This window comes from Danio aesculapii, chromosome 20, assembly GCF_903798145.1.
Source record: "Danio aesculapii chromosome 20, fDanAes4.1, whole genome shotgun sequence".
Taxonomy (NCBI): domain Eukaryota; kingdom Metazoa; phylum Chordata; class Actinopteri; order Cypriniformes; family Danionidae; genus Danio; species Danio aesculapii.
Window position 1 is genome coordinate 35,370,128 of NC_079454.1, and position 14,530 is coordinate 35,384,657.

Sequence of the window (14,530 nt, forward strand, 5' to 3'; positions counted from 1 at the left end):
TATTATATGGCATTTGTCAAACTTAGCTACCTTGACAAAAGTGTTTAATGTAGAAGATTAGCTGATTCATGAATCCAAATAAATGATTGCAGAGATAACCCTGGTTCTAGGGTTAAGTGTGTGATTGGTTGCAGGTGGAGGAAGTGTGGGATAAGTGGTCGACTATGTGGCGCAGCTAAACTTGAAGTCTTGAAGTAGTACAGAACATTATATAAGCAACAAATTATGAGAACAGGTGTGGCTGATTTAGGATAAAGAGCAATAATAAGAAAGTAACAACCATGGTGGTATAGCCTTGTGGGATTGAACCTGCAACCTTTTGGTTCACAATCTTTGAGCACAGCATATAAACAAGTTTTGTTGTTATCAGTCCGTGTGTAAATTTTGAGAACATCTATATGCAAGCATGCTAGTGTAACAGAGGCCAGCTAGCGAGGTGCTATGCAGGTAAACCTCACTCCTCTGACCTCTAAAGGTGCTCTAGTGACAGATGCTAGAGGCCATAGTCTGTAGCTTCCTTGTAAGAGCAACTGACTCCCATACAAAGAATCGCTGGTTCCATCCCAGCTCAGACTGGGTTGGGTGCAGTAGGACTAGTGGGTTAGATGTGGGGGCTCGTCCGGGATAGGAATGAGGTTTAGGCAGGTGAGTGTAACAGAGGCCAGTTAGCGAAGTGCTATGCAGGTAAACCTCACTTCTCTGACCTCTAAAGGTGCTCTAGTGACAGATGCTAGGGGCCATAGTCTTTAGCCTCCTTGTAAGAGAACCAACTCCAATGCTCAGAATCGCCGGTTCAATCCCAGCTCAGAGCGAGTTGTGTGCAGTGAGACCGGTGGGTTACACATAGGGGCTCGTCCGGGATGGGAGTGAGGTTTAGGGGGGTGAGTGTAACAGAGGCCAGCTAGCGAGGTGCTATGCAGGTAAACCTCACTCCTCTGACCTCTAAAGGTGCTCTAGTGACAGATGCTAGGGGCCATAGTCTTTAGCCTCCTTGTAAGAGAACCAACTCCAATGCTCAGAATCGCCGGTTCAATCCCAGCTCAGAGCGAGTTGTGTGCAGTGAGACCGGTGGGTTACACATAGGGGCTCGTCCGGGATGGGAGTGAGGTTTAGGGGGGTGAGTGTAACAGAGGCCAGCTAGCGAGGTGCTATGCAGGTAAACCTCACTCCTCTGACCTCTAAAGGTGCTCTAGTGACAGATGCTAGGGGCCATGGTCTTTAGCATCCTTGTTAGAGCAACCGGCTCCCATACAAAGAATCGCCAGTTCTATCCTAGCTCAGACCGGGTTGGGTGCAGTAGGACCAGTGGGTTACACTAGTAAAAGTTAACATAAAAATAAGTAATTCAGTTCAAAGCCCCTAAGTGGAGAACTAGAAGAGTCAGGAATATTTGATTTATGATATATAATTGTTGAATAAAAAAAGTAACAGATGAGATGACATTCTTTGGTAATGTTAACACTTTTGTTCTTAGGGGTGGAAGTTAGTATGTGTGTTTGTGACAAATCAAGACTGAAATCTGTATAACAACATGGGTATGACAGGTATTACAAACAATAGGTGAATTATGAGAACATAGATGTTCTCATTTCATAAAAAGCTTATAAATCACAGCGATTGATTTTTTTTTTTTTTTGGAAAGTAAAACTCTACACAGTTTTCTGTGAGGGTTGGGTTTAAAGGGTAGGGGGATAGAAAATACAATTTGTACAGTATAAAAACAATGGAAACCTATAGAATGTCCCCACAATTCACAAAAACAAACCAGTGTGTGTAGGTACGTGGTCATGACACTTCTGAGATTTATACTCTATATTTTTCTCTATGTTTCTATTTTCTTTTTTATAGTGTTGTTTAGTACAGTGTTTCTCAACCATGTTCCTGGAGGACCACCAGCTCTGCACATTTTCCATGTCTCCCTAACCAAACACACCTGATTCAGATTATCAGCTCATTAACAGAGAATGAAAGACCTGTAATGGGTGACAGACAAAGGAGACATACAAAACACACAGTGTTGGTGGTCCTCCAGGAACGTGGTTGAGAAACACTAGTTTAGTATATTGATGTTTCTATGGAATACGTTTTAATCATGGACTGCTGAATGTCCTGCCTGTGCACCATGTTTTCCTTCGGGTACTAATTAAAAGCATACAGTATGAGTATTTCTCACCATGTCATTCTTATTCTCCAAGAAGATGCTGAGTTTCTTAAGGAAAGACACCACCAGCACCAGCAGCTCCTCACTGTCTCTGTCCAGCGTTTTCACCAGAAGGTGGACAATGTTCTTGTTCCTCATCTTCAGCTCTGTGCGAGTGTCTTCAGACAGATTCAGAAGCAGGTACAGGGCCACTGACAAAACAGCAACACAAACACTTAGAAATCGATATTAAAAACAGATAATACTGCAAGCAGATACAGTGCTTTTATAAATTGTATATACATTTTTAAAATGTACGAACTTATTTTTTTATTCAATGACAAAGCATTAAATGGATCAAAAGTAACATTAAAGACTAGGGATACACTGATAAACGTTTTTTGGCCGATAATGATACTAAAAACTTTTGTCTGATTCCAATACTGATACCGATATTGATCAAATTACTAGCAATTTTTTCTCCGTTAAATTCATTTTACTGAACATGTACTGGATCTATTTAACATGAAACATTCCAACATTTTAAGAGAGGCACATGTTAAGATAAAAAGAAAAAAGTTTACAATATGACAATCTTCACGAGTGATTTTTACAAAAGTTATTTTATTTGACATAATACAACAAAAGTAACGTAACAAATAAAGCCAGCGCTGTTGCTATATGTAAATTCTACATTTAGTTAGTCCAGAAAAGTATTCACTCACTAAACTGCAGTCAGTTTCTTTTGTGGTGGAAGGCTTTTTAGCCCAAATTAACCAATGATTTTGTGCCAGCACATTGTGCACACCTGGGAAGGGTTGCACCAGCTGATCATAAGTTATTTCTTAAACTGGAACGTAAAGCCCTCACTAGGGGCTTAGTAACTACTAGCTAGTTTGTAACTAAATTTGTTTTCAATTCGGTTGCACCACATATTCTTAGGGCAAACCGTAGTTAGTAGGTCGTAAGCTCTCTCTGTAAAGTCATGCGCAGCCACATTGAATGATGTAATATCCAATTAAAAGCAATTAAATCGTTAAACTGCTTTAAAATTCTGCAATTAATGCATCTATTTATAAAACTGTCCTATGAAAATGAATCGACAAATTACGTTTTTATAGTACATTAAATTACAGTGAGTCACTAATAACAGACGACGCACACACCTGCATCGTGAGCTGTGAATGCAAGCGAAATACACAAAGTTATCAAAGTTATCAAAGCATACTTTATTTTTTTTATATCCTACATATGAAAGAGAAAAGAGCAGGAAGAAAAACTCAGTCATAAACAAATTCTTATTACAAACCACTAATTTAGGAGGATTTGGGAGGAAAATAAGGCTGTGAGTTAAGGGAGATCATTCTTCATTATCACTGTGAGCTCCCCAATGTAAACTAATCTCGCCGTCATCTCTTTTCTACCGTTATACATGGGGGGAGGCTGCCGTATATATTTAGTTGGAACGTAGCGTTACGTTTAAACTAAGTTCGGTGGTGCAACACAAAAATTTTTTAGTAATGTGTAAGTTGTAGCTTAGTGCCCCTTTAAGTCACAACTAGGCTACGTTTTAACTTACACACTGCTGGTGCAAATGGCCCCAGTTGCTTTCACAATGCACATCTGACATTATGTACATATTAGACTCTTATATTTTGTACACATTATATTTTGGGTTTTTTTGCAAGTTATTAATGATTTTGCTCTGAGAAAGTCCATCGGTGTCTGTCTATTTCATATTATTGCAGATAGCTTTAAATTAATCCAATATCGGCCGATAAATATAAGCAGCATTTAATCAAAGCATCCCTAATAAAGAGTCTAATAATGTTACAATGATGTGTTCTTTCTAAAACATTTATGAAAACATTAATAACCCCTATTTTTTACACAAAAAATAAAACTTAATATTAATAATATCTGAATGCCTGATTTTGTTTCAGGTAAGTAATTCTTTAAAAGAGCAGTGTCCAATTCCTAAAAACTGAATTGTAAAGTAATTGAATTGTAAAGTAACTGTAAAGACCACTGGAGCCTGTCTAGAAAAAACACAACTTTAAGCTGTAAAATGAACCTGTTCTTTGCGGGTACACGTGTGATAACATACCTCTCAAAAGCTGTTCCTGTTTGGTCAGCAGTCCATGATACTTCTTCAGGGCTTTCTCGTACTCCTTCTTCAGGTTCTGATTGTCTGGGTCATCGTCCCGTTCAAAAAGTCAAGGACCTTGTTTATTAAACCCTTGTGTTCAGAGCAGTAATTAAAGGGCAACATTTCAATTAAAACAACAGCTATGCCCCCCTGACCTTCGGCTTGACTTTACTTTTACCCTTTCTCTGACATCCTGTCGCTCTTTCACCTACGACCCTATATACACAGAAAAGGATATCAGCCTTCTTTTTCTTTTGCAGTTCCTCCTGCCATAGGTCATAGCGCTTCAGCTCATGCTCAATTATGCTCATGCACAGAGCGCCGATCTTGTAGTGAGTGATCAGACCGTGGAACTGCGAAAAACTGATTAAAAAAAAATGTGTTTGTCTAACCTTCACCATTCAGCCAACCATGCCAAAATAAAGCCTCAACTCAAGTCAAACACAATCGTTCACTGAGAGTGTGATGAATGTTTTGCAGAATAACATCAGTATGGCAGAGATTCAAATAAGATTCTATCCTTCACATTTACTTCCAGCCTTGTTTTTTATACGAGTCCTAACAGCAGCTGACGTGTGGTGTTTTGATAAGAGTATTTAGTATTATGATTATTAGAAGAAAATATGTTCTTCTAATGGCACACTGCCTTTGTTGTAATCTCAGGTCGGACTACACCCATCAAATTGAAGAGTGAGTTTTGGCAAGAGACTGCAAATGTGTAGCTCGTGTACCTGGAGAAGCAGAAGAAGATGTAGATGATGGTGGTTGCCAAATCGACACTTTGCTTCCAGTCCTCCCTCAAGACCCTGGCCAGCGCGCCTAGAGCTGTCTCTGTGGGAGAGCCGACAAAACACTAAATGCTTTCATTGCTCTAGAAAAGGCTCATGTTGTGAATACAAAGTGACAACAGCTTGAAATATGTGACTGCTTGTGAATATGGGGAGTATGTTCTGATTCGTAAGGGCTGAGGGGAAAAGAATTAACATACTTGCAAGTGAAGAAATGCATTGTGGGTAAAGTTAAATTGCATTTTGGTTGAGGGCAAATAGTTGGAGGAAAGTTGGAAAACAAATATGGATCAAGTTACATAGAGGACAAAACGTTAGAGCACATGTGAAAAAGTGGAAATTTATTTAAATATACTTATATATATACACCTTTATATATACCTATATATACTTATTTATATATGCGTGTGTGTGTGTGTATGTGTATATATATATATATATATATATATATATATATATATATATATATATATATATATATATATATATATATATATACACACACAAGCATATATAAATAACTATATATAGGTATATATAAAGGTATATATATATATATATATATATATATATATATATATATATATATATATATATGTATATTTAAATAAATTTCCACTTTTCCTCATGTGCTCTCACGTTTTGTCCTCTATACATACAGCTGAAGTCAGAATTATTAGCCCCCCTGTTTATTTTTTTTCCCCCAATTTCTATTTAAGGGAGAGAAGATTTTTTTCAACACATTTCTAAACATAATAGTTTTAATAACTCGTTTCTAATAACTGATTTATTTTATTTTTTCCATGATGACAGTAAATAATATTTCACTTTCACTAGATATTTTTCAAGACACTTCTATACAGCTTACAGTGACATTTAAAGGCTTAACTATGTTAATTAGGTTAACTAGGTAGGTTAGGGTAATTAGGCATTTTTTTGTATAACGATGGTTTGTTCTGTAGACTATTGAAAAAGAAATTAGCTTAAAGGAGCTAATAATTTTGACCTTAAAATGGATTTTAAAAAATTAAAAACTGCTTTTTATTCTAGCCGAAATAAAACAAAAAGACTTTCTCCCAAGGAAAAAATATTATCAGACATATTGTAAAAACTTCCTTGCTCTGTTAAACATCATTTGGGAAATATTTAAAAAAGAAGAAAAAAAAATCAAAGATGGCCTAATAATTCTGACTTCTACTTCTATATATATATTTATTTATTACGGCTTGAATTAATCATTTATTTGAAATAAATTATTTGCAACATCTTTCGACATACCCTTGTAGTGTGAGTAGCCTTTCATACATTTTGAATGACATGGGGTTATGTAAACAGTGACAGAATTTTCATTTTGGGGGAAGCTATCCTGTGATAACAGTCTTAGGAGCACCTTTGTTCAAAGGCATGGTAAAAGTACAAAAAGACTAAAACTGTACAGTATTTACAAAAAAAACTGTGTACAATAGGACTGCACGATTAATCGAAAAAAGGTAACGATCTTAATTCGACCACACACATGATCTTAATTCTGCTTTTCTACGATTCAGCCAATTATATTAAGTTCAGGAAAGTATAAAGGCGGTCGCACAAGTCTTCACATTGTTTTATATATGTTGCTCAGCAACGAGGACACCTCCAAATGGTGTTGAAAGAGTCACACACTGTATGTCAACACTAATGACGTACAGTATTCGAGGCTGCGAAATCACACGTGAGCTGACTGTGAGCTGTGTGTTTACCAGAGAGAATGCACACGCCCGCACGCTAATAAGGTCTGCTTTAGTGAACAGAATCTGCATAGGCTGTGAATAACATGTAATAAAGTTGTAAAATGACGTTTAGTTTGTTGCACAGAGCGATCGTTTGGGAAGTCTATTCAAGTCCACTGTTCGCAGTCTATACAAAATGTTCATATGTTACATATGTTTGGGAAAGAGCAATAAAAATAGCCTACTTGTTAACCTTTATTTTACAGCTACAGAGTCGTGAGAAAATCTGGATCTTTATTTTAAGCAAAAAAATTATATTTTAGGTAGAATGGTGCAGCCCTAGTGTACAATGAAGTGGCAATATTATTCTTCTCAAACATTGAATATTAAAATTAAACTTAATAGGAATTACAAAATTACTTTCAGCAGACCAATAAGCCCAAAACTCAAGTCTTTTCAAAGCAATACTATGTTTTAAATGTCTAAAATATTCCTAAATTATGGGAAGTGCAATCCACAATTTAAAATTCAGTAAGCATGTTAAAAACAATAATAATTTAAATTAAATATTACAAATAGATAATATAATATGTGTCAAATTTCAGCGTGTTGCACCGTTCTGCAGCAACTCCTCCAGGTTGTCAGGATTACGGGCCAAATGGAGGATGAGTGTAGCTCCTCTGATCTTCTCAGGAATGTCTTCATATAGGAGCTCAACATAGTCATCAATGTTATTAATGTTGGCCTCCTCATCCAACTACAGGACACACAATCCAAAGTAAGGCATTCATTTAGTCAAAATGTGTCAATAACGGAGACAATGAAATCATGAAATGCTATAATATGCTAATTTAACAGGAGTGACAAAGGTATCTTGTTTCTGCTATACCTCCATGCCCTCAAAAGGAGTCAGATCTCTTGGCTTGATTTGTTTCTTCTCTTTCTTTTCTGAGTAAACAAAACATAATCAATCAGCATGCAAAGCACTAAATGATAAATGATTATATTTTTGTCCATCACTTTACCGGCACATTTCTTGCGGTTCTGCAGGTAGAACAATAGCTGTTCCACCTCAGGAAGTCGGGAGGGGGAAATGAGTCTACATTCCTCCACGACCTTCCTTGCTAACGATGCAATGTCCGTGTTGGAGTTCAGGCTTTTCAGACGGATTCTGCAAATCAAAATAATGCAATTGAGTTTTATGAAATTCTACCACAATGATTTTACACTATTACACAATAGAGTCTCTGGTGAAACACTGTACTCTATATACAGTATATATATAATTCATAATACAGGGTGATTACCACAATTACCACAAAGAATACCACAATTTTCGGGTTGATGTCACTCGAGTGTCTAGAGGGGGCTGATGGATTCAGATTTTTGCCTTTCAATCCGTTCCAGAACAAATCAATGTTTATCATTTTTTTCACTACTTTATTAATAGGATTATTTGAATAAGTATTTAACTTTGAAACGATTTTGACAAATGAATAAGTTAACACACTGCTTAATGTAAAAATGTTCAGTGTCCTTGCTCCTCTCTTTGTCTGTCTATTTTAACTCTATTTTCAGGAGCCACCAAACTAGGTCAGAGGTCATGGAGATCTGGAGTGGAACTGAAGGGCTTGATGATTGAAAACAACTGTTTTCCTATTACTGTATAATTATGTGTTAATACGGTCTAAAGTGATTTTGATATTATTATTATTATATTTTAATAATTTTTTCCTTTTTATTCAAGATAGACTTTGTGTAGTGAGAATATAGCAGCCTGAATGCTGTATACTAGTTTTGAACTAATTTGATAAGACAGATGAGAGTACGAAGAAAACACCTTGGGTTTTTATAACAGATTATCTCTTGTGTGTGTACAGTTAAAGTCAGAATTATTGGCCCCCCTGATTTATTAGCCCCAATTTATGTTTAACTGAGATTTTTTTCAACACATTTCTAAATATAATAGTTTTAATTCATTTAATTCACAGTCATTTCTAATAAATGATTTTATTTTATCTTCGCCTTGATGACAGTAAGTAATATTTCACTAGAAAAAAATATATAGCTTAAAAGGGGCTAATAATTTTGCCCCTAAAATGTTTAAAAAAAAATGTAAAACTGCTTTTATTCTAGCCGAAATAAAACAAATTAGACATTCTCCAACAGAAAAAAATATATATTATCAGACATACTGTAAAAATGTCCTTGCTCTGTTAAACATAATTTGGGGAATATTTAAAAAAGAAAAACAATTCAAAGGGGGCCTAATAATTCTGACTTTATTGCAACTGTATATGCATCCGATGGGTCAGTTCTACAGGTCTGAGACCAGCTCTTGACTCAAGCCTCCTGTCGCCATCCCTATCTGGAATTAAATACGACCCTGCATTGACGTACATATTTAGAATAGTCAATCTTTGTTTTAACCAATTACCTGTTACCTGCACTGTAAAAATATGCAGGGTTCTACACAATTTCTTCATGTTGTCCCAACACAAATCAATTAACTTAACACTTTTAACAAAGTTGTCCCAATAAAATCTCAATAACTATGTTGATTCAGCTCATTTTAATTAAGTAGTTTGAGTGTGAATCACACCACCTTTCTGGTCTTGTGTAAAGAGTATAATTGTTATTGATTTGTGATTGTAAGCAGAGCGGCCTAGGAACTCATTGCGAGTGTTGAAGCTGGCTTCTGCTGATGAAACTGCAAACTTCAGTAATCTTCAGTAAACTTTATTTATTTGAATCTATGATTCCGGCTCTTCTTCATCTGACAGACTGCTCATTCTTTGGGTTAAAACTGTAAATTATCCCTACAGGGTCATATTGAACATCTATGAACTTGTTTTAAAACAAAACTTTGCAAAGTATTTTTCACATTGATTAATTACCCAAGGTTCCATCATGTTTCTTTGATTAAAAACAGATTTTCAAAGTTTTGGTATTCTTTTTGACTTACCCTGTATATAATTACATATTATTATTATTGTAACAAATATTCTTACATCTTCTGGCACTCCTTGCGTTCTCCCAGCATTGGGTCCCCCATCTCACCCAAGATCGTGGCTTCCACTTCATACTGGACAACGAGGGCTTTTTCTGTGGGGTGGACATCTAAACTACCACCCTTATATTTCCTGAACACAAAACATTAGAGACCATTTATTTTATTAAGCATTTTTCCAACTTGAATTCTATTTAATTGTTTATTTACATGTGAAAGATGCTTTGTACAGTGTACAGAAAGATTAAGTCTTTTTTCATAAGATTTATATACAACCATATTTACCATGACATCATTCAAAGTACTGTACCTTGCGAGTAACATGAACACTTTTACATGGTTACATTCTTTATTATAATAGAGTAAACATTGTGCCATATTATGGACGACACGGTGGCTCAGTGGTTAGCGCTGTCACCTTACAGCAAAAAGGTCACTGGTCCGAGTCCCAGGTGGGCCAGTTAGCATTTCTGTGTGGAGTTTGCATGTTCTCCCTGTGTTTGTGTGGGTTTCCCCCCACAGTCCAAAGACATGCGGTATAGGTGAATTTAATAAACTAAATTGGCTGTAGTGTGTGTGACTGAACGAGTGCATATAGATGTTTCCCAGTGCTTGGTTGCAGCTGCAAGGGCCTCCGCTGTGTAAAACGTATGCTGTATAAGTTGGCGGTTCATTCCGCTGTGGTGACCCCTGATGAATAAAGGCACTAAGCCAAAGGAAAATGAATTATAGTGTACTGTGTTGCCATCATGGTGTCACAAGAATACATTTTAATTTATGTATTTAGTTTGTAATTATTTTAATAATTTAATGAAGCTTTAATTATACTTTAATCAAACTGATCCTGAATTTGAAGGAGCATACAGAAGGAGTTTACAGTGACAGTGACACATACATACAGCAAATACTAATGTAACTTCATCTTAAGAAACAACGTTAGAAGACATTTGTGGTGCTTTATACCATATAAACTTACTATTTATTTAAATGAAGCTATTAACATTATGATAAATATTATGAAGGTTTTATTTATAATTATTATGATTATTAATCATTAGTATGCACACATATCAACATATGTCCTTCACATAAATATAAACTGAATTATACAATTATGAATTTTACATTTATGAATAAACAACCAAATGCAATGTGTTACAACTTTGAAAGCAATATTTGCAGATTTTATAGCGTTTCATCGTGTGTTAAACGTTTTGTTTATATTGTTGAAGCTATTAATATAACGATGACGGCGGTGAGAGAGAGAGAGAGAGAGAGAGAGAGAGAATATCAATATGTTACATCATAGAAACAATATTTACAAGCATTTTGGTTGTTTTTCTGCTGTGTTAAGATCAAGCTTGATCCTAAGAGCTAATGATTTCATCAGACAGAGCTCGCAACGACTCACACAAAAGCCTCACCGTTTTAAATATCTGGCGTCGTCCGCTTGCATTGCCGGCTGAATAATAATGTAAATAAAGCTGCGCGGCTGATTTCTGTCAGATGTTTTGATGTTGTTGGTCTAATGTCTGCACTGCTTCATCGTTTCTGTTCTGCCAGGATGCTGATGTTTGTGTTGCTATGGGTGTGTACTGTGTTTCCGTGAAAGAGGGCGGAAGAAGAAATACGCACACAAACCTTTAGCGCCCCTGTACATGTGGAGGTACGTAATGTTATCGCTCAGTTGAAATGCATGAGCTTCACATTAAACTGTGGGTCTCAAACTCGATTCCTGGAGGGCCGCAGCTCTGCACAGTTTTCCTCCAACCCTGATCAAACACAGCTGATCCAACTAATCAAGGTGTTCAAGACTACTAGAGTCTAATAAGCAGGTGTGAATTGGAGCAGGTTAGAGCTAAACTACACAGAGCTGCTGCCCTCTAGGAATTGAGTTTGAGACCATTGCTTTACATTGTTTAATAACTTTTCTTAAACACCTAGGTTTCGTACAATCGCTGAACTAAAACAGCCAAAGTCAAAATGTTAGAAAGTAAAGTCACAGTTTTTTTTCGACATTTGAAATGTACATTGCATCAGAAGGTATTCATGGCGCTTCACTTTTTCCACATTTGTCTATGTTACAGCCTTATTCCAAATTGGATTAAATTCCACCTGATTGGTGAATTGCTGCACAGATGGTTCTCCTTCTGTAAGGTTCTCCTCTCTCCACAGAAGAACGCTGGAGCTCAGACAGAGTGACCATCGGGTTATTGATCACCTCCCTGACTAAGGCTACGTTCACACTGCGAGGCTTAGTGCTCAATCTGATTTTTTTCTCAGATCTGATTTTTTTGCATGGCTGTTCACACTGCTGTTATAAATGTAGCCAATGTCAGATTTGCAGTGTGAACAGATCCTGTTTCTAAACTGACCCGCATGCGCAAAAGTACAGTCAAGGACAGCACAAAATGTCTAATTATGCACACAATGTGTATACTGTATGAAGCACGTTGTCAGATCGTGCTTATATGATTTTTACTCTTTCACAGACAGCCGTGGTGTATTTTATGAACTGTAAAAGGTTGTTCTGCTACTACTAATCTGTATTTCAGCGTTTGACACCTAAAATAAGTCTCTTGTGATTGAAAACACAGATTATTTGTTATTCATGACAAGCGCGGCGCATGGCGCTCTGACCGCCGGTGTAGTGAACTCATCAAGGGTTAATGAGCAGCCGCAGACTGAACTGTGAAGGCGGAGTTGGTTTATCTCTGTTTGCAGAGTTATTTAATTTTACTTCGTTATAAACGACAGACACGTGCAGAAGGGGGGTTTGGGTGCTCGAGCACCTGCCTATTTTTCTCTAGGAGAGAAAGTTCCCCCTCCTTTGCACACAGATCCCCCTATCCGCAATACCCACGATGCTCTTCAGCTTCGCGATCAACCTGTGCCTCAATCGTTAACCAGATTAGTAAACAAGCACCAGTTTTGCCTTCAAAATCTTTTTCAACATGAACAACCAACAGATTTGTGTCTGATTTAAGACTACATATGAAAGTGGCACAGATCTGACCTGAAAAGATCAGATTCCATGCGGTTTGGGCTGTTCACACTGTCATCACCTGAGTCACATGAGGGGGAAAAAATCAGATTCGGGCCACATTTGCCTGCAGTGTGAACACAGCCTAAGGCCCTTCTCCCCTGATCACTCAGCTTAGACGGCCGGCCAGCTCTAGGAAGAGTCCTGGAGGTTCCAAACATCTTCCACTTACGGATTATGGAGGCCACAGTGCTCATTGGAACTTTCGGAGCAGGAGACATTTTTCTGCTTGTGCCTCGAGGCAATCCTGTCTCGGAGGTCTACAGACAATTCCTCTATCTTCATGCTTGGTTTGTGCTTTGACATGCACTGTCAACCCTGGGACCTTATATAGACAGGTGTATGCCTTTTCAAATCATGTCCAATCAACTGAATTTACCACAGGTGAACTCCAATTAAGCTGCTGAAACATCTCAAGAATGATCAGTGGAAACAGAATGTACCTGAGCTCAATTTAGAGCTTTACAGCAAAGGCTGTGAATACTTCTGTACATGTGATTTTTCAATCTTTTTTCACATTGTCATTATGGGGTATTGTGTGTAGAATTTTGAGGAAATAAATGAATTTAATCCATTTTAGAATAAGGCTGTAAAATAAAAAATGTGGAAAAAAGTGAATCACTATGAATACTTTCCGGATGCACTGTAGTTGATTTTGCTTACCCAACAGCCTATATGTTGTTTGTAATGTTGGGGGAAGAAGAAAAAAAAAAAATATATATATATATATATGTGTGTGTAAGCTAATAGTTAGGAAGTGCTTAGATTTTTTTTATGTAACTTGAATGTTTCTAATATTTGAATGGAGAAAATCCAGCTAAAATGTTCCATCAACAATGCATAAATAATACTCTTAACAAACAGTCTATCAATGTAACCGAAAGAACATTTGTTCTTGTTGGCAGCATACGTAAACAACATTTCAGAAACTAATACTAAAACTGCTGTCTAATAGTACACTGTAAAAAAATGCTGAGTTCCACACTTTCTTTTATGTTCCAACACAAATCAATTAAGTCAACTCAATCATTTGTACAAATTTAAGTGGATTGAACATAAACCAATTAAGTTGTCCCCAAAAAACCCTTAAGTGTTGCATTGTTTTTGCTCATTTTAAATAAGTCTAACAAGCAGCAAAATGTTTTGAGCATACACTGTGAAAAATGTAATGTCCCAATACAAATTAAGTAAATTTAACACTTCTAACAAATTTCTGTGGGTTGAACATAAAAAAATTAAGTTGGCCTAATGAAATCTCAAGAATTGTGTTGTTTCAGCTCATTTTAAATAGGTAGTTTGAACAAGCATAAATATTGAGTGTACTATGATGAATCATGTTCAATACGATCATATGTTTTATTTACATTTATTTACTTACATTTATTTTAAACTAAATATGACAGAATTTAGCGATCAGCTATTGATTGTCCTACATATTAACACAGTTTTTTGTAGTCCAACTTTGTAGGATCAACATTATTTATAAACAGTCTCCTCTTATTGCATTGAGCATGCATTTCTAAATTAAGCATTGGTAAAGTTTTGGTTGACTGAATATCACACACACTAAGGTGATGATCATTTGGAAATTGATTACAAACTGCAATCATATGAGTAACACATGACCCATGCGCTGACATGACATAAAATGAGAAGACTAATATCAAATCCATCATCTTATTTCTTATTCT

At 36.4% G+C, this 14,530-nt stretch overlaps 1 protein-coding gene across 1 annotated transcript in view; it reads right to left on the reverse strand.

The window, feature by feature from the left end:
• kifap3a (kinesin-associated protein 3a) overlaps positions 1-11,395 on the reverse strand; it is a 36,807-nt gene extending 25,412 nt beyond the window's left edge. The window contains exons 1-9 of the mRNA XM_056445652.1: positions 11,221-11,395; positions 9,798-9,929; positions 7,812-7,957; positions 7,676-7,734; positions 7,402-7,543; positions 5,021-5,120; positions 4,528-4,652; positions 4,248-4,346; positions 2,174-2,352 (exon numbers count right to left, since the gene is read on the reverse strand). Coding sequence (XP_056301627.1) covers positions 2,174-2,352; positions 4,248-4,346; positions 4,528-4,652; positions 5,021-5,120; positions 7,402-7,543; positions 7,676-7,734; positions 7,812-7,957; positions 9,798-9,929; positions 11,221-11,252 — 1,014 coding nt within the window. The 5' untranslated portion in view covers positions 11,253-11,395. The remainder of the gene's footprint in view (positions 1-2,173; positions 2,353-4,247; positions 4,347-4,527; positions 4,653-5,020; positions 5,121-7,401; positions 7,544-7,675; positions 7,735-7,811; positions 7,958-9,797; positions 9,930-11,220) is intronic.
• Between the last annotated feature and the right edge of the window lie 3,135 nt (positions 11,396-14,530).